Source organism: Hemicordylus capensis, chromosome 4 (genome assembly GCF_027244095.1).
Source record: "Hemicordylus capensis ecotype Gifberg chromosome 4, rHemCap1.1.pri, whole genome shotgun sequence".
Taxonomy (NCBI): domain Eukaryota; kingdom Metazoa; phylum Chordata; class Lepidosauria; order Squamata; family Cordylidae; genus Hemicordylus; species Hemicordylus capensis.
This window is the reverse complement of record NC_069660.1, coordinates 4962739-4989980: the sequence shown is the minus strand read 5'-3', so window position 1 is coordinate 4989980 and position 27242 is coordinate 4962739. Positions and strand designations below refer to the sequence as shown.

General features: G+C 49.2%; 2 protein-coding genes across 8 annotated transcripts in view; one reads left to right on the top strand and one right to left on the bottom strand.

The window, feature by feature from the left end:
- Positions 1-10642, bottom strand: part of BCL2L1 (BCL2 like 1) — a 63762-nt gene extending 53120 nt beyond the window's left edge. The window contains exon 1 of one of the 5 annotated variants that reach the window (XM_053248818.1): positions 10407-10642. The gene's annotated coding sequence lies outside the window, so the exon portion shown is untranslated. Of the gene's footprint in view, positions 1-175; positions 416-1302; positions 1431-10406 lie in introns of those variants that run through there. The other 4 variants (XM_053248822.1, XM_053248821.1, XM_053248823.1 and 1 more) reach the window with 4 other exon arrangements.
- Positions 10643-17221: 6579 nt separating this feature from the next.
- TPX2 (TPX2 microtubule nucleation factor) overlaps positions 17222-27242 on the top strand; it is a 31414-nt gene continuing 21393 nt past the window's right edge. The window contains exons 1-2 of one of the 3 annotated variants that reach the window (XM_053248808.1): positions 17222-17372; positions 26914-27055. In XM_053248808.1, coding sequence (XP_053104783.1) covers positions 26959-27055 — 97 coding nt within the window. In that variant the 5' untranslated portion in view covers positions 17222-17372; positions 26914-26958. Of the gene's footprint in view, positions 17388-26039; positions 26163-26913; positions 27056-27242 lie in introns of those variants that run through there. The other 2 variants (XM_053248809.1, XM_053248807.1) reach the window with 2 other exon arrangements.

The following is a 27242-nucleotide window of genomic DNA, read 5'->3' as shown; positions in this document are numbered from 1 at the left end:
TTTCTGGCACGCACACAGCACCAGCCCCTCACTACTCTGAGAAACTCAGATATTAGCGAGCATCTCTGTGGCTCATCCTCAGCCTTAGTCATGCCAGCAGAGCAGCTGCACTGTCGGCCAACTCCGCCCGGCGCCACTCCACTCTGGTTTTGCCCTCAAACCAGCCCCAAAGCACCTGTGCAGGGCTCACCCCCAGCAGCTGCTTTACCGGGCGCAGGTCCGCCTGTTCGGTCCTTTGTCCCAAAGCTCTGTGCGGCAAGGCCAGGCAGCTTGGCACGCAGGCAGTGCCTCTGCCTCATCTCAGATCGGCTTGTGGAAGCAAAACCAGCTCCGTCTGGAGTGATCCTGCAGCCTGGCAGGCTGCAAAGACGCGGCTGTGGAAGCCCAGGAGGGCTCCCTCTGCCAGCCGGATGGGCGGCTGAGGCGGCGGCGGCGCAGAGAAGCCCGGAGGCCCCTCCCCCTCCTCACGCCCCCTGCATCTCCCCCTCCCTGCTCCCCGGGATCAAAGCGCTTCCTGGATTGTTTAAAGGGGCAAGGGCTGGGTGGGGCTTCTCAACAGTATTTGCTTATTACCCAAGGCTGGCCCAGCAAAGGACAGTAATGCTGCTGTCTCTTGGTCCTGTCCAGAAACCCTTCCCCAACTGTCAGGAGAGAGGAGAGTGACAGCCAGCATGTCCTCCTCCTCTGCTCTTCCGAGGGAGGATTAGCAGCTGATCTCCAGGTGTGCTCCAGCAAAGGGAGATCACCTTGAGTTCGATTTCAAGGCCACCAGACGTCCAGGGAGTTGGATTACGGGGCCTTTCCACTGGAGAAGCAGCTCATTTTCCACCCCCGCCCTGCAGCCTGCTCTGGAAGCAAAGTTTCCTTGTGCCTTTTCAAAGCAGGCCCTGCGCTGGCTTAGGGGTTCACTGCTAAGAGTTGCAGCAGAGGCGGAAAAGAACCCAGAGGGAGGCTGAGGAGGAGCATAAACCCCCCCCCACCGCCCCCAGAACTGCTCCCCAAACAGGAATGAGTCACCCTTGAGAAATTCCAAGCAGCGGCATCCCTCCTGCATGAATAAGCAAACTCCTGGGCAGATACCAGGCAAAGCCCGAGTGACAGGCTGCTGCGTTTCTGCCTTGCGCTTCAAAAGGTCCCGGCTAACATTACAGGCGCCTTGTGAATCAGCTGCTCCCTCCCCGTGCATGCCCGCCCGCCCTCCCTTCGCACAGCATCCCTGCTTTCCCAGCAGGGCAGCTGGGCAGCCACCGCCAGGAGACCCCCTAGCAGCACCTGCGGCCAAAGGAGCTTGTGCGTACTCACCCCCAGAGTCTGGGAAATCTCAGTGGAAGGAGCTCTGCTGGAGCAAATGTGGAAGAGGCGGAGGCAGGGGGGAGGTCCAGCCCTGGCCAAACCTCCCTGCCATTTGCATCGCCCCACCCCCAAGTCCCTCCCTCCAGGAGCTCAGGGCGAGCTGCCTAGTGAATCAAGGGCTGAGCCACTCAGCCCTCCCTCCACCCCAGAATGCAGGCACTTTAGCAGTCAATGCTCTAGAGTTCAGAGACACTCCCGGTCGCTGCCAACTGCAAAGCTGAGGCTGCAAGGCCCTCTTCCTGAGAACTGGATCTTCATTCAGATCTTCCAAGGGGTGTTTTGGTTTGTTTTCTTGCGGGGCTTGGGGGTGGGGGTGGGCTCCTTACAGAAAACCCACAACACTCCCCTGCCCCAGTGTTGCTCCGTTCTTCTCTGACCAGCCACCTGACTGCAAGTTTGCATGGAAGCAAGTCTTTCTGAGTTCAGTGGGAACTGGATTCCTAGCACTTGTGCCTAATGCAGTCTTCAAGGCACTTCCTCTTCCAAAGTAACACGCAAGGGGAAGGAAGGAACCTACCGAATCCTGAGCCAGAGCTTTGGTCCATATGGCTGACGGGCAGTGGCCCTCCTCCAGGGCTTCTGACAGATATTTCCCAGCCCTGGCTGGAGACGCTGGCAGGGATTGAACCTGGGACCTTCAGCACACAAAGGAGATGTGCTTCCTCCTCTGAGCTACAGTCTCTCGCCTTCTTCAGTGGGTCAGAAGACAAATGCGATTTCTCATCTTGGATTGCGGATGGGAAACCAGTTGTCTTGGGGCCAGAAACTTGCAGCTGCCTGTTGTGGACCACTTCTCCACACTGGGTCCCACCAACAGCCCCTTTAATTCCTGATCTTGGGATTCCTTCTCCCATTCCCTTATGCCTCTGTGGCCAACCTGCTCCCCAGTACATTTCAGCTCTCCTCACCCCCACCTTTGAACATAATAAGATCAGGCCCAAGGCCTATCTAGTCCAGCATCCTACCAGATGCCTCTGAGAAGCCCACAGGCAAGAAGCAAGGGCATGCCCTGCTGTTGCTCCCCTGCAACTGGTATTTAGCAGCATCTTGCGTCTGAGGCTGGAGGTGGCCTGTAGCCACCACACTAGTAGCCATTGATAGACCTGTCCTCTGTGGGTTTGTCTAAGCCCCCTTTAAAGCCATCCATGCTAGTGGCCATCACCACTTCCCGTGGCAGAGAATTTCCTAGATTAACTACGTGCTGTGTGTACTCCCTTTTGCTGGTCCTAAAATTCCCGCCCTTTGCTGAAAGGCTGCACGCAGGCAGAAAGGAAGTTTACCACCAGGGATTGGCGGGGTGTGGGTAGGGGGAAGAAAAGCAGCATGCACCTGGCGGGGGTGTGCGTGTGTGTCCCTACTGGCTGTGATGCAGGGCTCTCAGGGAAACCTCCATGCCTGCATACTGAAAGGTGCCTTCCTCTACTCGCTAGCCAACTGCCAAGCAAGAAAGCCAAACTTAAAGCCACTGACTTGGGAAGCCATGTGACATTTTAAAGGGCTGCACCACCACTGTGAGCCACAGAGGCAGAAGCCACCTGACGGCATGCAGCAGGATCAGTGGCTGCTCTTTTCACCTTCTCCTCCGTTGTGAGGCACAGAGCAGTGGTTTGGCTCTGGACATGCCCAATTTCAGTAGGAATCCCACCCCACCACCCCATGCCCAATATGTTGCCTTCAGAGCAGAGAAGGGGAGAAAGGAAAAGGATCAGGCGCCACATTCCCCACTTTCCTTGAGGACCTCTTTTCCTGTGGGGGTGTGAGATGGGGGCAAAAGGGGTTCCAGAAACTTGACCTGTGGGTCTATCACCTTCTCTTTTTGTTCTCTTTTTCTCCCTTTTTGCCTGTTTTGAGATGTGGATGTGTGAGTGGAGGGTGGGGCCAGGATTCCAAAACTGGGCACGGAGTCCTGGATTGCCCTCAGCAACTCACTTGCTCACACTGCGCACTGGCATATCATTGTGCGGTTTAGGAGCTCGTCTATAGCAAAGTGAATGCTTTTAACTGAAAAAAATCTGGAGCTTGGCTCTAGCGCAGGTAGATTTCCCTTATGCACGAGTTATGAGGGTGCAGCAGGTAGCTGGTTGCCTCTGGCAAGGGACTTCTGCAGCTCGCCTAGGCATTCTAAAGATGTCACTGCTGTTTGAAATATCTGACCTCCAGTAAGGTTCAGTCTCTGGCCAATGCTTTGGAAACGCTCTCGGGATCTGTCCCGGTACACATTATAACTGATGGGCACAGAAGGAATATGGCAAACATTCAAAGAAAATGGTGGACAGAACTCCAGAGGGGGCAGAGAGAGAGAGAAAAGATGTGGATGAGCAGAGCTTTGCCCACCAGCCACACCTTGAGGAGGCAACTGTTATCCCTGTGGCTGAAACCAGAGTGCCTTGTATGCAAAGAACATAAGAACAGGCCCAAGGGCTATCAGGTCCAGCATCCTGTTTCCCACAGTGGCCCACCAGATGCCTCTGAGAAGCCCACAGGCAAGAGCTGAGGGCATGCCTTCTCTCCTGCTGTTGCTCCCCTGCAGCTAGGATTCAGAGGCATCTTCCATCAGTGACTGGAGAACAAGGGCATTCAGAAAATCTGCCATCAGATCAGCGTCCCCGCATTTCACCTGATGCATAAGGCTGGCTTTGATGTGGGAGCGCCTTTCTTCTTCTAGGTTGCACACAAGGCCTCCAATTCACCCACCCCACCCCCTCGTCCAGCAATGCCATTTGCTTCTTTTTCGGCACAAATTGCCACCACTGCCTCTGCAGCACTGCAAGCTACTTTTGAAACTCAGGGGATCTCATCTGTCAATCCCACCCTTCCCAAGTGCAGTCCAGGTGCATTAGGCTGAGAGGCAGAGACTGACCCAAGGCAACAGCAGAAGGGCATGTGGCAAGGTCTACCTGATCTACATCTGGAACTCCCATCAATAAGCCCCTCACTGGCTATTAACATTACACCTTTCCCTCCCTTTCCTAAATCTTAACATACTCTAAATCTTCTAACTCTCTAATTATTATTTCTTATTTACACAGTCAGACAGGTGTTATTGACTGGTTTGTTTTATCCAGACATCGAGTCCTTCCCAAGGACCTGGGATGCCAGAATTTTATTGTCAATTGTTATAGATATCGTTGCAGAATATAGGCTGTTCCCAGTAAAGCTGCTTTTTGTAATTGGCTGATGGTGATTTCTGTGGCCCCTATGGTGTTGAGGTGCTCTTCAAGGTCTTTTGGGACTGCACCCAGGGCGCCAATTACCACTGGGATTATTTTGGTCTTCTTCTGCCACATCCTTTCAATTTCAATTTGTAGATCTTTGTATTTGGAAATTTTTTCTATTTCTTTTTCTTCTATTCTGCTATCCCCTAGTATTGCTATGTCGATTATTTTGACTTGTTTTTCTTTCTTCGCAACTACAGTTATATCTGGTGTATTGTGTGGCAGATGTTTGTCTGTTTGTAGTCGGAAGTCCCATAATATTTTTACATCTTCATTTCCTTCAACCTTTTCAATTTTATGGTCCCACCAATTCTTGGCTACAGGTAGCTTGTATTTTTTGCAGATGTTCCAGAGTATCATCCCTGCTACCTTGTCATGCCTTTGTTTGTAGTCAGTCTGTGCGATCTTTTTACAACAGCTGATTAGGTGGTCCACTGTTTCATCTGCTTCTTTACAAAGGCGGCACTTGCTGTTTGTGGTGGATTTTTCAACTTTTGCTCTTATTGCATTTGTTCTTAGTACGATAAATCTTTATTGTCATTGTCCTGTACAGAACAACGAGATTGAAAGAATCTACAGCAACCTCTACAGGACCTAACAAGAAATAACTAAATATATCCCAATATTACCCCCCCCAATATACCCATTGCTCTAAAAAACTCTAAAAAACTAATAACAAAAACCCCATCAGAAACTGTATTTTGCTGCAGTCAGAGCTAACACCGCTTTTGGATAGAAACTATTTCTCAAGCGGCTGGTCCTGGCTTTTATGACCCTGTACCTCCTTCTCGAAGGCAGAAGCTGAAAGAGATCATTTCCAGGGTGCGTGGGATCCTGCACTATCTCTACCGCTTTGTTAAAACTCCTGGTGGCATAAATTTGGTCTAAAGTGGGAAGAGTACACCCAATTATTCTCTCCGCAGTCTTAACAACCTTGGACAGCAATGCTCTTTCCCTAACTGTGCAACTCCCAAACCACACACAGATTCCATAGGTTAACACACTCTCTATGGTACAGCGGTAGAACATCAGTAGTAGATTATTTGAAAGACTATTCTTCCTGAGAGCCCTCAAGAAGTATAATCTCCGCTGTGCTCTCTTCACCAAATCTTTGGTGTTTGCTCCCTCTTCTTGTGGGAGAGGGAGTGCCTGTTCTTGTGCAGCCAGTATTAAACCCTCTGTTTCTTTCTTCAAGTTGCCATTCTTAAGCCATTTCCAGGTCTTGGTGATGTCTGATTTTCCACTTATATTGTGCAAATATTGACCATGCAGTGGCTTCTTTTTCTATTTTTCTGCTCGGTTCTTGACTTGTTCTTTCTTGTAGGCCTGCTTTGTTTCATTGGTGTTGAATTGTTTCACATTATTGACCATTTGAAGTGCATCTTCTTCACTGTCCTTGATATATTCTGCAAGGCCTTTTTTCTCCTCCTCTACTGTTTGATGGACTTGCAGCATTCCTCTTCCACCTGAGCTGTGAGGGAGGTATAGCCTATTGACATCACTGCGGGGGTGCAGAGCATGATTGATAGTCATGATTTTCCTGGTCTTACGATCTAGCGTCTCTAGCTCTGCCTGGGTCCAGTCTATTATTCCTGCAGTGTATCTGATAACAGGTATAGCCCAGTTGTTTATGGCATGTATGGTGTTCCCACCATTGAGTTTGGACTTGAGGATTTTTCTAACTCTCCTGATGTATTCACTTCCAATTTTTCTTTTAACTTCAGTGTGTGCGATGTTATCAGCCTGGAGAATGCCCAAGTATTTGTAATGTTCTTTCTCTTCCAGGTTCTTGATCTTGCTTCCATTGGGCAGTTCTATTCCTTCTGTTTTTCTTATTTTCCCTCTGTTCATTATTAATGCAGCACACTTGTCTAGTCCAAACTCCATAGCTAGAACGCTACTGAATATATGGACAGTGTTTAGCAGTGATTCGATTTCTGACTGGGACTTTCCATACAACTTCAAATTGTCCATGTACAGCAGATGGTTGATTTTACTTGATGTTTTAGATGTTTGGTATCCGAGGCCTGTTTTGTTTAGTATTTGTGAAAGTGGAGTCATGGCGATTACAAACAACAGAGGGGATAGTGAGTCCCCTTGGAAAATGCCTCTTCTAATGCTAACCTGTCCAAGTGCCTTGCCATTGATTGTTAACTGTGTACTCCACATGCTCATTGCTTTTAAAATAAATATCTGAATGTTTTTGCTGACACCAGTTGTTTCTAAACATTTTAGTATCCACGTGTGAGGCAATGAATCGAAGGCTTTCTTGTAGTCAATCCATGCAACACTTAGATTGGTTTTTCTTCTCTTGCAATTTTCTAAAATCATTTTGTCAATCAGCAGCTGGTCTTTTGTGCCTCTGGTGTTTGGGAAATTTCCTTTCTGTTCAACTGGAAGCTGTTTGTTAGTTAATATGTGTTGCATCCACCACTGCACTGCAAGCTACTTTTGAAGCTCAGGGGATGTCATCTGTTAATCCCACCCTTCCCAAGTGCAGTCCAGGTGCATTAGGCTGAGAGGCAGAGACTGACCCAAGGCAACAGCAGAAGGGCATGTGGCAAGGGCTACCTGATCTACATCCGGAACTCCCATCAATAAGCCCCTCACTGGCTATTAACATTACACCTTTCCCTCCCTTTCCTAAATCTTAACATACTCTAAATCTTCTAACTCTCTAATTATTATTTCTTGTTTACACAGTCAGACAGGTGTTATTGACTGGTTTGTTTTATCCAGACATCGAGTCCTTCCCAAGGACCTGGGATGGCTGAATTTTATTGTCAATGTATTATTATTATTACTATTATTATTATTTTACATTTATATCCCATGTATGGCAGTATATGAAAGCATTGACAAGAGCGTTAATAGACAACATCTGCTTCTAAAATGTATGCCATAGAATGAATAATTAAAAACATGTAATGGTAAGCAGTGTTTTCTGGAATGGCCTCCCTGGAACAGTCCATGCCCTGTTGAGAGCTTCCCAGAGGCATTTTGTTGGCCACTGTGGGAAACAGGATGCTGAGCTGGATGGACCCACCTTGTCTGATCCTGCTGGAGAGGACTCTCCATATGTTTATAAGATGTTGCTCCATTCAAGACAGAGCTGAATGCATTTATGAAGAAATATGGTGCGATCTCTATCCTAGTACCTCGGTTATGGGTTCAGAAAGAACTATGACTCCTCCTCTGGGGCATTAGGGACTATTACAGCTAAACAAAGGATGCTGAATGGTGCAGATTTGCGTGCCTCAGTACAAAGTTCCTGAAACTCAGAACTAGTGCTGCTTATGCTCTGGCCAGTTCTGTGGTGTACAGGACCAATTCTCTGATCTGACAGAGTTTCCCCTTCTTTTCATTCTTCCTTCCCCACAGCTCCATTCTGTAACTTCTGCAATGGAGCTCATTCATGTAACTCAATTTAACTCAAGAAGAGCACTTTATTCATATGGCAAGTCAGGCTTCTCAATAAGACACAAGTCCAAAGTCTTACCTGAGGCATCTTTTGGGTACTGTAGAATAAAGACAAGAAGTCTCCACAAGACCCAAGAAGTGCTCATATTCCAGGGCGCTGGGACTGGCCTTCCTCAGTAGAACACTTATTGCCTGATCTATCAGCTCAGCCAGCTCTCTTCATTCCCAAGTTGAGGCACAGTTTCTTCCTGTGACTTTTTGAGAGCTGGTGTAGGAATGAGTCGTAGCTCATGGCCAAACTACACGCTACTTTAAATTCACCGTTTCTTTTTAAACAAGGAGCCGCTTAGAGGCCCAATGCAGACTGAGACTACAGCACAGGGATGTTCACCACAACACTATTTTCTTGCTGAAAATTGCCCCCCCCCAAAAAAAACCCCAAAGATGCCAACGAAGCCTCCAAAGTAGCTGCTATTATAAAGATCAAACAGCCTCCAAATTAGACAACTGTGTCTTTCAGGTCACACCTAGTCTGGGACACAGCAAATGCTTTGTATGCAGAAGGTGCCAGGATCAATCCCTGGCAGCATCTCCAGTGGGGAAAAATTAGCTAGGCTGGATCATGGAGAGCCACTGCCAGCTGGAGTAGTGCGTGCTGCAGCAGATGGTGAGTTTGACTCAGAACAGGGCAGCTGTATACACAGATAAAAAGCAGGGAAACCCAGCCCTGAGGTAGTCAAGGGGTCCCTGGGCAAGGCATTCTCTCTCCTTCTGATCTGATGTGGAATCTGATGTGGTCTGAAAGGGATCTGATGTGGTCTGATGTGGAAAGGAATGAGAATAAGACTGCAAAGCCTTCTGTGGGCTGCCAACAGAATACAAGAGAGCCATGTCATCCTTGCACTTCTCCATCCCATCGGCTGGCCCCTCCGCAGCTAACATTGTCCAGTCGCCACGTCTTGTTCTCATCTTCCTAATCTTTGTCCTCCCAATGCAAGCAGGCAGGGGCTCTTCCCAGAGTGGCCCAACCCCCAAGGAGAATATCTGGTGGTGGTTTCCAATGAAATTGATTGCCAGGAAATTTAGGATCAACCATCGGAAGTACTTTTTCACACAACACATAATCAACTTGTGGAATTCTTTGCCACAAGATGTGGTGACAGTGAACAGCCTGGATGGCTTTAAGAGGGGTTTGGATCACTTCATGGAGGAAAGGTCTATCAACAGCTACTAGTTGGAGGGCTATAGGCCACCTCCAGCCTCAAAGGCAGGATGCCTCTGAGTACCAGTTGCAGGGGAGTAACAGCAGTAGAGAGGGCATGCCCCTTTCAGCTCCTGCCTGTAGGCTTCCAGCGGCATCTGGTAGGCTACTGTGTGAAACAGGATGCTGGACTAGATGGGCATCCTTGGGCCTGATCCAGCAGAGCTGTTCTTATCTTCTTATGGTACTCATACATGTAGTCTCCCATTGTAAGGGAGGAGAGCTGGTCTTATGGTAGCAAGCATGAATTGTCTCCTTTGCTAAGTAGGGTCTGCCCTGCGTTTGAATGGGAGACTACATGTGTGAGCTCTGTAAGATATTAGAGCACCTGCATATTTGCATGTAGAAGGTTCCCAGTTCCCTCCCTGGCAGCATCTCCAAAATAGGGCTGGGAAAGACTCCTGCCTGCAACTTTGGAGAAGCCGCTGCCAGTCTGGTAGACAATACTGAGCTAGAGGGACCAAGGATCGACTGGTATAAGGCAGCTTCCTATGTTCCTATTCAAATGCAAGACCCAGACCAAGGGGTCCCAAACCTGACCCTCCCACACCAAACCAGTGAGAGGGGACACCACAGCGCTCACTGCCCAGGAGGCTTTCCAGGTCAGGGCTCCTGCAGGGTTCCCTCTAACAGGGAATCCCAGATGTTGTTGACTACAACTCCCATAATCCCCTGCCAAAGTCCATCGCAGCTGGGCATGCTGGGAGTTGTAGTCAACAACCTCTGGAATTCTGTTAGAGGGAATGCTGCTTCACCACCACCCCCTCCCGCTGCACATGGAGCCCTCCCGCTCCTTATAATGCACTGCGTGCTGGCCGCGGCACTCCACCACGTCTCACGGGCGGAGGAGCCTGGTGGTGAGGCGGAGTGGGTGGGGCCAGGGGCCCCCCCGCTGCCCTGCGGCTTGGCCCCCGGCCACCGCGCGCTCCCTCCCTCCCTCCCTCCCTCCCTCCCTTTGACTTCCTCCTCCACTTCCTCCTCCACGCTGCCCCTCCCCCACTTTCCATTCATTTTTTCCCCTAAAATTCAACTAGGACAAAGTCAAGCCCCGCCTCCGCAGCACTACACCAATCACAGAAAAGAAAAGGCGTGCCCGACACGGGCCATTCATTCATTGGCTGAGCCTCCCGTCATTCCAGCCCCCCCTCCGCCTTTACCTCAGAATCTAGCAAAGAGGCTCCGCCCCTTGCTCCGCTTCTCTTTGCCGGGCCCGGTCACCGGTTGTCTCTCTGAGGGAGGAGGCGGATGAGAGGGACCGCCAAGGGGAGGGCACCAGCGGGGCTCAGCGTCTCCGGCCTCTGCGGTATTGGTCTTCCCCCCCGCCCGCTAGGCTGCAGTTTTCTCCGTTAGTGCTGTCTCCCTCCTTGACCGGCCGGAGGAGAGGCAGTGCGCATGCGCGAGCGCCGTTAATGCTTGGGCCAGTTGTACGCATGCGCTACTTGAAGGGCTATGCGTCAGCAGTGCGCATGCGAAAAAATGTAAAGTGGGTTGGGAGGAGACGCTCGCCCACGGAATTATTGCACTTGCGTAAGGCAATGATCTCGCAACGCAAAGTAAAGGTGCGGGCGCCCCCCTCTGGCTGAGCACGAGCACCGCAGTGGAAAAATAGGATCTCGCTGCTATTCTTATTGATTATTGATAATAATATGATGCAGAGTTGCCACTGTATGTAGTGCTTTTTCCAGAGCAATCCAATGCAGGTTCTTGTTTTACAAAAATAACAATTAAAATGCTTTACGTTCATATTTAAATGTTTGAAAAACAGTAACTTCATTTTTTCGTATAAGATAATAATGATAATAAAGAAGGCAGCCCTGCAAACAAGGAAGTGGGGTAGTAGTGAATTTCATCATCAGCAAAAGCCATTTGAACATAATTTCTCTCTGTGCGTAAGAGAATGTTTGTATGTGCAGCATGACCTTTTCGACGCTTACTCAGAAGTCTGATCCATCACATTCAATGTGACCTACTGTGCAGAGTTAGGTGTTCTGAAGTGATAAGGGAAGGAGACCAGCTGGAATGACAAAGCCTAAGTACTTTTTAACTTACCTGTGAGTTACAGACAGAGGTGCACCTAGGCCATTTTGGAGCCTGGACCTAAAGGCCTATGGAGTCGTCTCCTCCTCCCCAAATTAGACATTATTCCACACACACACTCACTGTGACACATGCAATATTTTTAACATGTGGGTTCTTGGCACAAACAGCAACTGAACTCACAAGAATGTAAGAATATAAATATTCAGCAGAAAGATTTCAACATGCAACTTAACAGATTCCCATCCCACATTACTTTCCCTACTCCCCGCTCTGTCTCTAAAGCAGAGGTCACACTTGGCCACCCATGCCGTGTGAGCCAGCAGCATGGCACTACGACCACACCACCCGGGACAGACTAAAAAGGATTTGGGGGACCCCAGGGGGACTGGAGGCCCTGGACTTCCAAGTCAACATAGGACCATCCTGCACATCTTTCAGGTGCCACAAGACTCTTCATGGTTTATATAGAGTCCCCAGCTTACGAATGGGCTGTGTTCCAAAGGTTTGCTTGTAAGTTTCTTGTTCTGAACTCGGCATGCATAGAGTTCCTTTGAGAGATGACTTGATTGTATGTGTGGATTAGAGTTTAAGTTGGGGACTTCATTAATTGAATAGGTTACAGAGCTTTGCTTGTAAGTACGGGTCATTTGTCAGCCAGGTTTTTTTAAGTTGAGGACTGCTTGCATATGGATACAGAGGTGAGGGACCAAAAGGTTATGGAACAGAAAGGGCAGCAGCTGTAGGTTTGTGACACTTGCATGCAGCACTCAAATGTATATATTTGATAAGAGCAGTGACCGTAACATCTTGGGGGGCAGCTGTGCAGGTTGCTGCGAGAGAAACAGGAAAGAGCCTTCCAGCATCACCTTTCTGGGCAGAACCTGAGGACACGTGCAGCAGCCACTTTGCTGAGCTGAAGTGAAGCAGGTCTCGGTCCCCGACTCGGTGGGCAAAGGGGCACCTTTCAAAGTGGTTGTGAACACTGTGTAAGCTCTAAATAAAACAAACGTGTTTGTTTAGCAAGGGGAGAGCAACTGTCCCTCTTCAGCCCACCACAGCATCCCTCTCAGAGGCTGTTGTGTTGCTTCTTAAATTGTGCCTTTGGGACAGGAACCATTTTCGTTTTATTATGGCATCTTGTTCTATTTTCCTGTGTAAGCCACTTTGATAACTTTATTTGAAAAGCAGTAAATACAGATCAACATATCAGGTCTGGTCAATGCCAGGATGGGAGACTGCCCAGGGGCCCCATGTGTGCTGTCTTGAGTTCCGTCACACTCAAGTTGCTTGGTTGTTTCACTTCACAACAGTGGCCACTGGTGCATCTGTATTCTCTTAGCACACACACTGTTAATTTCACAGTCTTCATGAAGTCCAACTAGCCTAGGAACGAATTTGCTGATGAATGATACTTCCAGCTACACTATTTTAGGAACTATATTGTGCAGACGGATGCAATTTGCAACCCCATCTTGGCACAAGAGGAAGCTGCCTTATGCAGAACCTTGGTCCATCCAGCTCAGGATTGTCCACATTGATTGGCAGTGGCTCTCCACATTTCCAAGCTGGGGTCTTTCTTTCCCAGCAGCCCTACCTGGAGATGCCAGGGATTGGACCAGGGCTCTCCTGCCTGCAAGGCATGTGCCCCACCACAAGGGCATGCCCCCTCCCAGAAAATGGAGTGGGTTATTTGTTGTTCTTCCTCCCCTGGCTGAACAAAGCTAGGGCCACCATATGGAAAGGGGGCAGGATTCCTGTAGGCTTAAGAGAGGCACAGAAGAGGCAATTTCAGCAGGTGCAGCTTTACTTCCCTCTGCCTGACAAGCTGCGCCTGCTGAAATTGCCACTTCTGTGCATCTCCCAAAGTTATCGGAGACCTGTCCTTCTTTCCATAGGGTAGCCAGAAAAAGCAAGTCCCTGTTCCCCAGTTCAAGTTGTCTAAAGGTATGCCGTTGAGTCGGTGTCGACTCCTGGCGACCACGGAGCCCTGTGGTTGTCTTTGGTAGAATACAGGAGGGGTTTCCCATTGCCTCTTCCCACGCAGTATAAGATGATACCTTTCAGCGCCTTCCTATATAGCTGCTGCCCAATATAGTACCAGCAGGGATTCAAACCAGCAACCTTCTGCTTGTTAGTCAAGCATTTCCCCACTGCACCACTTAAGGTGACTCCCAAGTTGTCTACCAACTGGATAATTAACTTCTGGAATTAGATATCATGATGATGGTCACTGCTTAGAAAGGGCTTTAATCATCATCATCATCATCATCATCATCATCATCTTTATTTGTCAGCCACCCCATAACAAATTGTTCTCTGGGAGGTTCACAACAGAGGATTAAAACACATTAAATCATAACAGACAAGAAAGACGAACAGAAAATACAAAATACAATACAAAGCAGCTTAAAAACTCATTTTAGAATTAGTTAAAAATCAGATCAAAACTGAAAGCCAGAATTTAAAAAGCCTGGGTGAACAAAAAGGTCTTTACCTGGTGTCTAAAAGAACAAAGTGATAGAGCCAGGCGAACCTCAGTGGGGAGGCTATTCCATAAACGGGGTGCAACCAATGAAAAGGCCCTCCCCCTGGTAGCCACATGCTTCACTTCATTTGGCAGGGGCACCTGGAGGAGGGCCGCCAAAGAAGTTCTTAAAGTTCAGGTAGGGACATATGGGGCAAGTCCCTCTTTCAGGTAACCTGGTCCCAAGCCATTTAGGGCTTTAAAGGTTAGAAACAGCACTTTTATTTATTTAAAATATTTATGCCCTGCCCCTCCAATGCACTACAATCAGAATGATACAAGATACAATAAAAGTAATAAAAGTAACTAAATTAAACAAAAAGGTTGTCAGATTAAAACCACAATCATTATTAGGTTCAAATTAAAGGTTATTTTAAAAGCTAAAAACTGAAAATTATCTCTCTATATAATTCCTTGCCTGATTGGCTGAGGCGCACCCAGGAGGACTGGTTGCCCAGCCATGGAGCCAAGGCCCAGGAGGGGGGAAATAAAGTGGGGTGGGGGGCAGAAGTGGTGGTGGGCCCGGAAGTGGAGACTGGGTCAGAAGGTGGGGGGGAAGAGGTAACCGCCAGCCCCAAAGAGCACACAGATGCTCTGTGTGGGGTCGGCTAGTAAAAAGCTAAAGTACCTACCAGATATAACCAAAAAAATGGAGCATTAAAAAGCTTCCTTTAAAAGGTGTGTTTTAAGATGTTTTTTAAAAACACTGAGGGAGAGAGAATGGCGAAGTTCTTCAGGGAGGGTGTTCCAAAGCTGAGGGGCCACAACTGAAAAGGCCCTGTCTCTAGTCCCTGTCAACTGGAATTATGTTAGTGGCAGGGCCATGAGCAGGGCCTGAGATGATGAGCGGAGGGCCTTGGCAGATTCATATGGGAGAATGCAGTCCGACAGGTACCCCAGCTCCAAGCCGTATAGGGCTTTAAAGGTCAATACCAGCACCTTGAATCTAGCCTGGAAGCGGACCAGTAGCCAATGAAGCTGAACAGAATAGCCAATTCAATGAACAGAACTGGGTCCAGAAATGGACTGGGAGCCAGTGCAGCTGACGAAGCACTGGCATGATATGATCAAAATGCCAAGTGCCAGATAAGAATATTGCAGTCCTATTTTGTACCAGCTGCAGTTTCTGGACCATTTTCAAAGGCAGCCCCAAGTATAATGCATTGCAGTAATCTAAGTGAGAAGTTACCAGAGCATGAGTAACTGTGGCCAAGCTATCTCTATCCAGGTATGGTTGCAGTTGGCTTATCAGCCGAAGCTGATAAAAGGCACTCCGAGCCACAAGAGGCCACTTGAGCCTCTAGAGACAATGCTGGATCAATGAGCACCCACAGATTGCAAACCTGGTCCTTCAGGGGGAGTGCAACTCCATCCAGAACAGGCTGAACATCATCCACCCGGGCAGAGGAACCACCGACCAGCAGTACTTCTGTCTTGTCTGGATTGAGTCTCAGCTTATTCACCCTCATCCAGTCCATTACTGCATCCAAGCACCTATTCAGGACAGTCACTGCCTCACCTGTGTCTGATGAAAAAGAGAGAGAGACAACTGAGTGTCATCTGCATATTGATGACACCTCAAGCCAAATCTCCTGATGACCTCTCCCAGCGGTTTCATGTAGATGTTAAACAGCATAGGGGAAAGAATGGAACCCTGCAGAACCACAAAGCATAACTGCCAGGGGGTTGAGCAGTAATCCCCCAGCACCACTTTTTGGAGCAGAACCACCTCCAAACAGTGCCTCCCACACCCAACTCGGCCAGCCTATCCAAAAGGATACCATGGTCAATGGTATCAAAAGCTGCTGAGAGATCCAAGAGAATTAACAGAGTTGCACTCCCCCTGTCTCTCTCTCTCTCTCTCTCTCTCTCTCTCTCTCTCTCTCTGCATAAGTCATCCCACAGGGCAACCAAAGCAGTTTCTGTTCCAAAGCTGGGCCTGAAGCCTGATTGAAAAGGATCTAGATAGCCTATTTCCTCCAAGAGTATCTAGAGCTTGTCAGCCACGACATGATCAAGCACCCTGCCCAAGAAGGGAATATTGGCCACAGGCCTATAGTTGTTGACATCCTCTGGGACCAGACTGGGTTTCTTTAGGAGTGGTAGAATAATAGCCTGTTTCACTGAAGCTGGGAGCACTCCCTCTCTCAATGAGGCATTTAGAATCTGCTGGACCCAGCTGAAAATTCCCTCCTTACTAGATTTAATAAGCCATGAAGGGCAAGGGGCAAGCATGCACATGGTCAACCAAACCCGACTAAACACCTTGTCCACATCCTCAGGGACCAACAAAGTGGCCTACTGCTATTACTATTACTATTATATACTGCTTTAAAAGAATTTTAAAGGATTTAAAGATTGAAGAGAAATCTGTCATTGGCTCTGCATAAGTTTTTGTATGTGTTTTTAACTTGTTTTATGTTATTTTTAACCACCCAGAGACTAAAGTTTGGGGTGGTGTACAAATTTGGTAAATAAATAATATAATATAAATAAATAAATGATGGCTGTATGGAACTGCCTCCTTCAGAAGCAACATGCCGCCCTGGAACAGGGAAGAGGAGCACCAGCAGGGAGGTCAATTGCCTTCAAGTCCTGAATGTGGCACCTGGCTGGCCGCTCCTGGAGGCGCCATGCTGGGCTAGATGGAACTTTGGTCTGAAGAGCTCTTCTGATGTTCTTAGTAGTCATGGTGGAAATGGAGCCTCCATGTTCAGAAGCAGTCTACTGCTCAATATCAGGTATAGGGCTGCCAACTGTCCCTCATGACGTGGGGCGTCCCTCATCTCAGGGATGAAATGTTGGTCTATATAGGGACAGCAATTGTCCCTCATTTTGGTGGAGGGGAGAGCAGCGTCTTATTTTGAGAAGTTTTTGGTTCAAAAGTGGTATAACTTGAATATGTTCTAAATAACAGCAATGCTGGCATTATTCAATAGCATATAAGTCAATTACATACACATCAGGGATACTCAGGCTCTTGGTTACCACTGCATACACCTCCCGCCCTCCACAGCCAGCGCCCCCAAACTTGTGTCCCTTATTCTGGCAATGAAACGTTGGCAACCCTAATCAGGTAGGTGAATGGGGAGCAAGCATCTAGTTCGGCACTATAGGATGCTGGACTGGATGGTTGCTCCTTGGGCCTCATCACCAGGAGGGCTCTTAAGATGTTTCTATCGCCCGCCCGCCCGCCAACCTCTCTCCCCCAACCCCACTTTTATTTCCATCCTCCACCGCCACCTTTTCTGGGTCGTCTCTGTTACTCTCCTTCCCTTCGCGGGACTACATTTCCCAGGAGCGTCAGCGATCTACGGGGCGAGAGAGGACCCGCCTCCTGGGGGCGGGGCTCGGGCGGTCACCCCGCTTGGGGAGGCGGTTGGTCGGGCGCTGCTGTTTGTTTCTTCCCCTCCCTCTGTCCAATCAGCGCATCCGGAGCTCGGGCGGGTGGGCGGCCATTGGCCAGTTGGGCAGCGAGGCAAGAGTTTAAAAATTGTTAACCGTGGCCGCGGAGGAAGTCGCGGCGCTGCAGCAGAAGAAAGACGCTGCCAGGCTGGAGGTATGGCGGGGACAGGTGGGCCAAGAAGCGAGCAGGCCTCTGGGTCCAACAGAGCTCATCGGCAAGCTGGTCTTTGTGCAAGTGGAAAGGGGGTGGGGGAGAGCAGTCGCTGCTGCTGGAAAGGGTGGGGGGACGCTTTCTTATTTTTGCATGTATATCCCGCTCTTTCTCTAAATTATTATCCTCACAACAGCCCTGTGAGGTAGGTTAGGCTGAGAGATACATGACTGGCCTAGAGTCACCCAGTGAGTTTCATAGTTGAATCGGGATTCAAACTCGGGTCTTCCCGGTCCTAGTCCAACACTCTAGCGACTACTTCAAGTTCTCCCCCGCCCCTGCATCTCGTTGCCAACCTCAAGGGGAAGAGAGGGCTGTTGCGCTTCAATCCCGTGCTCAAGAGTGAGGCTAGGGGGTTCTCAGACGTGTTTCGCTGGATGCTGTGGACTACAGGGCTGGGGATCATGGGAGCTGTAGTGCAGAGCGGAGAGCTGGTCTTGTGGTAGCAAGCAGGATTTGTCCCACTTGCTAAGCAGGGTGGATCTGCCCTGGTTGCATCTGAATGGGAGACTAGAAGTGTGAGCACTGTCAGATATTCCCCTCAGGGGATGGAGCTGCTCTGGGAAGAGCATCTAGGTTCCAAGTTCCTTTTGTGGCAGCATCTCCAAGATAGGGCTGTGAGAGAGATTCCTGACTGCAACCTTGGAGAAGTCGCTGCCAGTCTGTGAAGACAATACTGAGCTAGATAGACCAAGGGTCTATGGCCTCTCCCTATGTTCCTAACAGCATCCAGGGACCCATGTCTAAGAGCCCATTGAGTAGGCTGCAGCTGGTTTCTGAACAACCGTTCATTGGTTTGGTCTGGTAGAAACTCATTACATTGGGTTAAAAATCTTGGCTTGTTTAGATGCGGGGCTTTAATGCATTTAGAATAAGATTTTTATTGGCCTCCGTGACAGAACTGGGGTGACTCTATGCTTTCCTGGGATCTACCCTCAGTAGCGAGATTGCTCTGATCCCAAATCTAGGAGCACACTGCTCTCTCGAGGTAGGCTGCCACCAGTTGAAGACTGATCCAAAGCCACTGACCAGGCTTAGACACGGCTTCAACAGCCTAGAACTGTCCGGCTTGGGACTTACAGGCACTGTGCAGCCAGGGTCCACACAACCCAACTCTAGACAACAAGATTTTACTCTGAAAACAACTCGGCAGTAGTGAATGACCTTACGAGGCACATGGGGAAGAGTTTTGCAAGTAACCCTCCAGAACCTGTTAAATCAGACTGAAGCCACTTCTAAGTATAGGAACTGTATTAAGGAACAAGAGCTGCACACAGAATAAGGATTGGGGGGGGGGGGGAGTAAAGAAAGGCACACAGGAATTCAAAAGAAAAGACAAAAAGCATTTACTAACTGCCTAGCACTGAGTTTGACCTGAGTCTATCAGTAGGCAGGTCCTTGGCTGAGGGAGTGTTAATCTCTACAGTTTCTCCCATGGAACACCTGTTTGCAGATGAAAAGGGATGAACACTGCACAGGCCTTTGCTCTCTTCAAAGCAATGAGGGAGCGGGGTAACTTTGCAATGACTGGACCAATATGAACCAAACTGGGGACAGTAGGGACACCTCCAAGGGCATGGCTTGTGATGATGTCATCCACCCCGATTCCAGATTCATGGACATTTGAGGTGCAAGTGGGCTAACTTGTGAACTGTCTAACCAATGTGCACCAAACTTGCTACAGGTATAGGGATGTGCAAGCGATGCTAAATGGCGTAGCTTGTAATGATGTCATCCACCCCATGAAGTGGGTTAACTTGTGAGGATGGTAACTGTCAATTAAGATTATAGTGAAACATAATGTTGGTATAGATGTTGCACATTATGAGAAGGCTTAATTTTAACCATGCTGTTTTTACATGAGAATTGGAAATATTTTATTTGTATTTTTAAAACATCCCATTTAAATATTTTATTTGTATTTTTAATTTTTTTAAAAATCAGTTTTTATCCACCTTGAGCCAATGCTAGTTTATATATTAGATTAATATGTTTACTTCTCTACAAGCCGCAGACTAACTGTACTTGGTGGGAAAAGGTTTCTGGGGAGCTGGGGCTAAGAAGTTGGAGAGGATACCAAAAGGGGAAAAGTCACGGCTGCTGAGCTTGGATGGCGTCAGAAAGGGAAAAGAAAGATCAATGAACAGCTTGTTAGTCTTGGTTGTCAAGCGGAGCAGAGACAAATGTACAGGGGCAATCTACCTTCAAATGCCAGCAGTTGGAGATGAGCAGCAGGGGAAGGCTATCTCCAAAATTCCCTACATGTGGTCTTCTGGAAACACCAGGCTGGCTGTGTTTGGAAAGGGAAGGCTAGCCTAGATAGCCCCTTAGCCTGATCCAGCAGGGCACTTCTTAGGTTCAGTTGTTCATCAGGTAAAATTCCTTTTGAACCATGATATGGAAGATGGGGCTGTTAATGAATCATGTGTCTTTCCCCCCACAGCTGCCTCCCAGTGCGACCCCAAGAGATGGCTTTGGAAAGTGGTGGGGGTGGGCGGATTAGCAACAGCACTGGGTAAATCTATCAGGGGTTGAAGTTTATAATTCTGCAGTACTCAACTGCATCTGGATTACAGAGCTGTTCTTTAAAGGACCTATGAAGTGAGTGTAGTTGATCTCTCCTGTAACTGGTGCAGTGGTAGAAACATGCTCTCAAACTCAAGAGGCTTCCCCGCCCCACACCCTGAAATTAAAGCTGCTGTATTCAGCAGGGCTTTTTTTGGACAGCCAAGGGCTCCTGAATAGAAAGGAAGTAGTTGGTGATCAGATGGCTTTTGCCTTTTAGCCTTCAGTTGTGTCTTGGGACCTACATGCGGGTTGTGCTTGATCTCAGGTGGGTTGGAACCTGTGTGGGTTCTACTTTATTGCTAGAGCCCCCAAGATCTATCGGTCTCAACCAGGTGCTTTTGTTCAGGCTTGACCATAGTCCGTGGCTTCCCCTCTCACTGCACATGCTCAGTTCAAACCCTGAAAGCTTTTTATTGCTAAATAAAGTGCATTTGATTAAACCCGGGAATTTACTCCATCCAAAAGAGAATGACTGCAAGAGCAGTAAACTTTGTCTTGACCAGCTAGACATTGGGATGCAGGATGTTGTGGTAAGAGTGGGATGTGTTTATGAAAATGGAACTCTTTTGGGCATGTCCTCATTTGCTGCTCCAAATCTCTCTAGGGGCAGCTTGGTAAAAGCAAGCCTGGGATGCTGAAGCGTGGCCTTGAGGAGTCAGGAGGTTTTCTTTCTCCTCTCTGCACCAAGTTCCTCAGATCAGCCCCAAATTCTTTGCTGTCCCTTTGACACCTATTTTTAGCATGTCCCATCTTGATGTCTCCTGGAGCTTGTGGGGTCTGGATTACAGGGCATGCGATGTCAGGGGCGTTTATTTTTGGGTCGCTGGAAAGGGAGTCGTGGCTTTCCAGCCACAGCGGGGGTGGGGAGGAGAAGAAGCCTTGGAAATTCTGGCACAGCTTTTGCCCCTCTTGTTTTGACTCTGTCCCTCATCTGCGAATGGATCTGTTACGACATCAGGCATGATGGATAAGCAGAATTAGCCGGGGATTACATTGCAGATCTCCCAGGCTGGCAGATTAAGGCTTGCATCTTGGGGTTCCCAGGTGTTCTTGTTAGGCCTTGCAGCTCTTGCAGTCACCTTGCGTTGCATTTTAAAGACGGTCTGAGCAGCTCTGAGATGCCAGTAGTCTCCACCAGCCAATTCTAGGAAGGTTGATCAGAGGTGGCAGGCCTCCTGGGGGGTGGCAAGGACCCTTTTTCGAATAGAGAACACTTAAGAATGTTACAACCGCATTGTGGGTCGGAGCCCATTTCTATTAGAAATGTTAAGGGGGTGTTTTTGTTTCTAATGAGAGATCATAAGGTCCCCTAGGATGCAGCAGTTGTGTAACACAATCTCTAGCACTGGGCATATTTGAAATTGCTGGCATAAAAATGGCAAAATTAAGACTCATGAGCACCACAAAGCATGGGGTCCTTAAAGTGTCCAAGCTGCAGTTTGCTGGCAGTGCATGGATCTCGGTTTGGCTCCAGCTTCTGGCACTCCCCCACCCAGCAGTGTTGTGGCCTTGCACTTCCCGGATGCTCTGCACCTCTCGAGTTGAGAGCATAAAAGCAACACACAGTGCTCAGTTGGAGCTGGAAAAGGTTCTGGCTACCAGTCACCAACCCACTTCTAACCTTGGGTCCAGATCTCTGTTTCTTGGAAGGAATTAATTAACCAAGATTGGTTGATTCAGGTGTTGTGACTGCTCCTGGTTTGTGTTTAACTTCTGTTAGCAGTGGAATTCTTCAGAGGCCCACAGAGATGGGAACAGTGCACCCAAAGCTCAGGGATGTTGCATGGAACTGAAATTCAGCCGTGGTTCTGTGTTGCATGTGGGGTACAGGACAATTTCCAAGACAGTCCTGTTCTGACATCTTGGATGTCGGGGACAGGATGGGGCATAGCTCAGTGGTAGACAGCATGGATAAAAAAATTAATGGTTTAAACAGAAATTAAAAATGGAGTGGTTCAAAAATGTACACAAATAAAAATGCCCAATTGTCATGTAAATATAACATGGTTAAAATTAAATCTCATCACAACACTGAACATTGTCTAAAAGGAGATTGATTGAGCATATATACTGCCGTGTGTGTGTCCCCCTAGGCAGTGTACATAACTTAAAATACAACAAATCTAAAAACAATTAAACAGTTTAAAACTAATTTTGACTAAAAGTTTGAGAAAACAGGGGCATCTTAAGGATCGTCTTAAACATCTTTAATGACATGCACGCACACACACTGAGTTGCCTGCCAGTCAGGCATGGGTGTTCATTTCAGGTTCCTTTCATAAAAATGGCTGCAAATACTTTAGAGATGAGAACTTTTTACTGCTTCTTTGTCTGAGGGCCCTTTGATATGGGATTCAGCTCAGTAGGTGGCGTAAAGAACTGCTCTCCTTGCCAGACGGAGGGCTCTCCAGGAGTTCTCTCTTGGCTTCCTGTGGCCTGTTGAAGCCTTGAATCCATAGTGGTGTGTGTGCCATCTCTGGCTCCCGTGGGTTTGGTGTGGCCGGTCACTTGAGACTGACTCAGCCCTTTGCTGCTGTCTTGGCCTGGTAGTAACCAGCTCTGTGAGGAAGGTGGGAGAAGGCAGTCAAGCCAACTACGTGTTTCTCCCACCTCCTGGAATTCACCGCTGCCTCCAAATGGGACTCCTGTCCTTATGCCCTGGTGGTCTCCACCAAACAGCCCACAGTATCGCAGTCTCCAACAATAGCTTGGGAATAGAGTGGTATAGCAAGTAAGTGTGGGGTGGGGGACATAATTCACTGGCCTCTCTTCAGAAGTGCTAGAAGGACTCCATTTGCAGAGCGACTGTGCCCCTGTGGCTCAGGGCAGATTGAAATGACCATGCATGTCCTCCACTGCTTGTTCTAGAGAGAAATTCACGCCCCGCCTCCCTCATCCTTCCATTGTTATGCAAGTATCCGGGATGTTCAAGCCAATTCTGCACCTCTTTGCTGCTTTCTGACTTTAAACCTGCCATCGCATATAGTGCGTTACCAGGTTCTGTGCAGCAGCAGCCAGCATTCGTAGGCGGATGGTGGGCAGTGAGTCTTAACGGCCTTCGTCTGACTCTCGGTGACTCGGTGGGCTCTACAATACGGATTCAACAGAAAGACTTACACGCCTCCCTTTTTTTACTGCGCCTTACAGTCTGGCCATTATCCAGTTTTATTACTCATGTATTTCTGTCTTCTCATGTCTTTTAATCTTTTTACATCCATTTTTGCCTCCTATGACTCTTATTACTTTTCAGGCTTTTATACTCTCATGCTTCTGGTGTACTTCCTAGAATTATTATTTTTAGTATTATGTACCTTAAGTGCCGTTCCATATGTAATCACTTTTTATCTGATCTCACTTTTAACATGTAATCACCCTTATACTTTATGCTGGTCCATGACCATAATAAAGACTGATTGGTTGAATTCAGAGATGGCAAAAAGCTAGAACAAAGTTATGTCTTGCTTCAAAAACAAACCCAATTTATATCCGTAGATATGAATAGAATATGGAAAATCAGGCAACATAACTGCAAAGCCAAATGCAGGACTGAATCTCAGTCCTTCACAGTTGAAGGACTTGAGCCCCATTCAGACACGTCTGCAACCTTGGAGATGCCGCTGCCAGTCTGTGTAGACAATACTGAGCTGGGGTCTGACTTGGTATATGGCAGCTTCCTATGTTCTTAAAGGCTCTAGACTGCCCTGATGTCTTCAGAGTAACTGGGAGGTCATAAGGCATAAGGGTGCTAGTCATGGCTCCGAACCAGCAACCACCTGTGTGTTGTGTGGCCTCTGCTTTCCCAGACGCCTTCCAAAGTCGCTTCCAATGCTAAGATTCTCAGCATGGCCCTTGGTCTGGCTTGGGGCCTTCAGCTCTGGTTGGTCTTTGTGGGAGGAGCACAGTTGGTGGCGCTCGACCAGTTGGCCATCTTCAAGCTGAATTTGGCAGGGAGGTCTCGGGCATGCTTGGCTTGGCCTTCAGTGTATGACTTGCTAGCCTTCCTAGACTGCTAGGAACAGTTAGTACGTGTGTCATTTTGGGGCATTCACAGTGCTTGGTGCTTGTGGCAGTCCTTCCAACAACCCTTTGAGGTGGGCCAGTAGTCCCCTCTCTGTACTGGAGAGGAGGAGACTGGGGTGTGGAGGCTTCTAAGACCACCTGGTCAGGTTCAAGCTGGGGCCATTGTGAGCCGCAGTCCCTTCAGCACCACGGCACTGTGGTCCCTTGCCAGTCAAGGCTAGTGGCAGGAGCTCGGCCTTTGAGTCGCAGCCCAGACCTGTGGGCCTGAGCCCCTCGTCTCCCACCAGCCCACTCTGGTGAGGCCACTTGCTTCCGCTGCCCAGGGCTTGTCGGCCCACCTCTCTTCCTGCCCCGGAGCTGCCCTTGTAACCAAACCCTTCCGTAGGGGATTCCCTACATGGGCCTCGGTCGGCACACCACAGCCTGTGCTGCTCCTGCGAATGAAATGCCCCTTGTCACTCTGCTCCAGAGGGGGTGAGTTGCAGGCGTGGAGAGCCAGCCTGGGCTCCAGAGGCTCCTGAAATGCGATGCCCGCTCCTCCCGCTTGGCAGCCCGACTGGTTGGGCAGAGTGGCCGAGAAGAATGTCGGTGACGCACTTCATTTTTTTTAAAGTTAGTAGTGTTGACAGAAACTTGATCCTGATTAAGGAGGCTGAGAAGGGATCTGGTTCCAGGCAGGCTCTGGAGCCCTGCGACTCTGGGTTGGGCCCGTGTCGGTCTTCCTTCCCTTCTCCTTCCTTTGGGACATTTGGACAGCTTGTCCCGTCCCTTTGTAACCTGGGAGCCCCCCTCTCTCTTTCTTTTTGGTGACAACCCCTTCTGCCTCTTCCTCTGGCCGGTCAGTGCTCGGAGACCTCTGTCTCCTCCGCTCTGTGGCAACACTCCATGCCTTGGCAACAGGAGGCTGAGGGTTATAAATTAGGGTGGCACCTGCTAATGGTGCTGTAATTTATATCTGGGCAGCCTTCCCGCATGTGAATGAAGCCAGCTTTCTAAAAGCACATCAACTGGCACAGATCCTGCCCTCGGCCTCTGCATGGATGGTCGGCGAAGCCTGCCTCCAGAGGAACTACTGGTTGGAGCTGTTTGGCTTAACTTGAGCGTTCTCGGCCTTGTAGTCCAACACCATCTGGGGGCCCAACGGTCACCACTTCCAGCCATAACAGCCATTGTGGCTGGGATCAATGGGAATTGTAGTCCAACAACATCTATGGCTTGAGAGCCCCTGGCTTAGCTTCAGCCAGCAACTTTGGTTGAAGTTCTTACTCATGGTGTCCTGATGGTACAGAACAGTAGCCTAACGTGCACATTGGAGGTGTTAATGCCTGTGCCCAAATCCAGCGTGTGGTGTTAAAATGGCTGCTGAGGGTTTGGGGTTCGAAAGAGCCCATCCCCCTCAACCTTGGTGAATGGGAACTGGTCCTCTGTGAAAGCTCAGAGGTATCCATCCACAGCCTGTTCCTGTGCTGAAGTCACAGCTAAGGTGTGATATGGGTTTCGAGGCTTCTCTCTTGATTCACTTTGGCCTGGGGGGCACCGAAAAGGAAATCTCTAGTTCTTAGGCTGGAAAAACCTGCTCTTCTCTTGGTTCCCTGTTGCTGCCTCCACTGCCACCTATGATTCTTCTCCCTCCTGACTCAAGCTGGGTCTCTTCCTGCGGTTTCCTCCCATGGGTGGTCTTGAGCGCACTGCAAGCCATCCAGCTTTGAAGGTCTCGGTGTTGGGTGTGGATGTAAAGGCTGGGAATGGCTGCCCATCCTCTGCATAGGAGCCCTCTGCCCGCTTGTGGCTGGGTGAAACATGGGCTGGAGAAAGTGCTGTGGTGGGGGTCAGTGGCCTGTGGCTGGCCCTCTCCTCCTGGCTGCTAGGGAGTTCTGGCGGGAGGGGTGCTTTCCTTCCAGCCTGGCAGTGGTTTCCCCAGAGGCTTCTGGTTGGTTGCTGGGAGAGGCAGGAGGGTGAACTGTGGGTCTGATGCCCCAGGGCTCTCAGTGGCCGTCTTGTTTCCTTGTCTATCTCTAAAGCAGACATTGGGTTGCTTACAGAAGTCTTAAAACAGCATAAGATATAATGGAAGTGGTGAGACCAGAATTCCTGACGGGCGCAGCTGACAAATGCCTGCTGAACCTCCATCAGTGGGGGGTGGAGGTAATTAAGGACCTCAGAAGCTGAATGCAGTTGCTGGGCAGGTTCACATGAGTAGAGGAGATGCTGGAGAGACCCCAAGCCATTCAAGGCCCAAACCGGCACCTTGAATCGAGCCCGGAAACAGTTCTAGCCAGGGCAGCTAGTCTGGCCTTTGCAGCTCAGGCTAATTGTAGTTCTGGGACAGTCTTCAAGGGCAGTCCCAAGTAGACTGCATTTCAGTAACTGAACCTGGAGGTGACCAAAGCTCAAATGATCAGCTTTGACAAGATGCAATGGGCCGCGATGGGAATGATTTGGTGATGTTCTCTGCTGACATTCTCTTTGTACCAGAGTATACTTTACAGAGAAGTTACTAGGGTTGTGATTCCTCTAGCAGGGGCCATGCTGGACATGGCAGCAGAGGAGGGATCTTGCCAAGAGGGGTAGGAGGCAAGACCAGGTGGGCCATGAGAGGCTGCTGCGGGGGTGGCTTGCTGAGGGTCATGGTGAACGGCCGTCTCCCTGGCTGGCATTAAATGGGATCTTCATGTTCTACAGCACAGAATGCTTCGGGATTCAAAGGCTTTGCCTTGGTCTTCCTTTAGCGTGGCCTTTGATTGCCATGTACTTGGGCCTGGGGTGGCAGGGCCACAGTCCCTCTTGACCACAGCTCCACAGGGCATCCCTTTCCCGGGACTGTTGAGTGGCCGACAAGTGAGCACTTTCAAGTTACTTGCTAAGCTAACCACGCTGCTTAAATCTTGTATCTCAGGGGCTGGCTGCTAGGAAAAAAAGAGTTGCTCCGGCAGAGGCAGAAATGTCTCACGAAACCTATTCGTACGATGTCCCAGAAACGTGTATGAACTTCCAAGACATGAACGAGGAGGAGCCAGCTGGCGTGGATGCTTGGTTTGGTGAGTCTCGGGGTGTGCCCCGCTTCCCGCTGGAGAGGATGGGGAGCTGTTTCCTGTTGATGGTGCATCCTCCGCCTCCTTGGCTGGGAATGCCATTGCTGCTGCTGCTGAGCAAAGCAGCAGGATGAGTGCCTGGCAGTGGGGGTGGCAGTCGGCCTGCGTGGGGACGTGTGTTCACCTGTGGCAT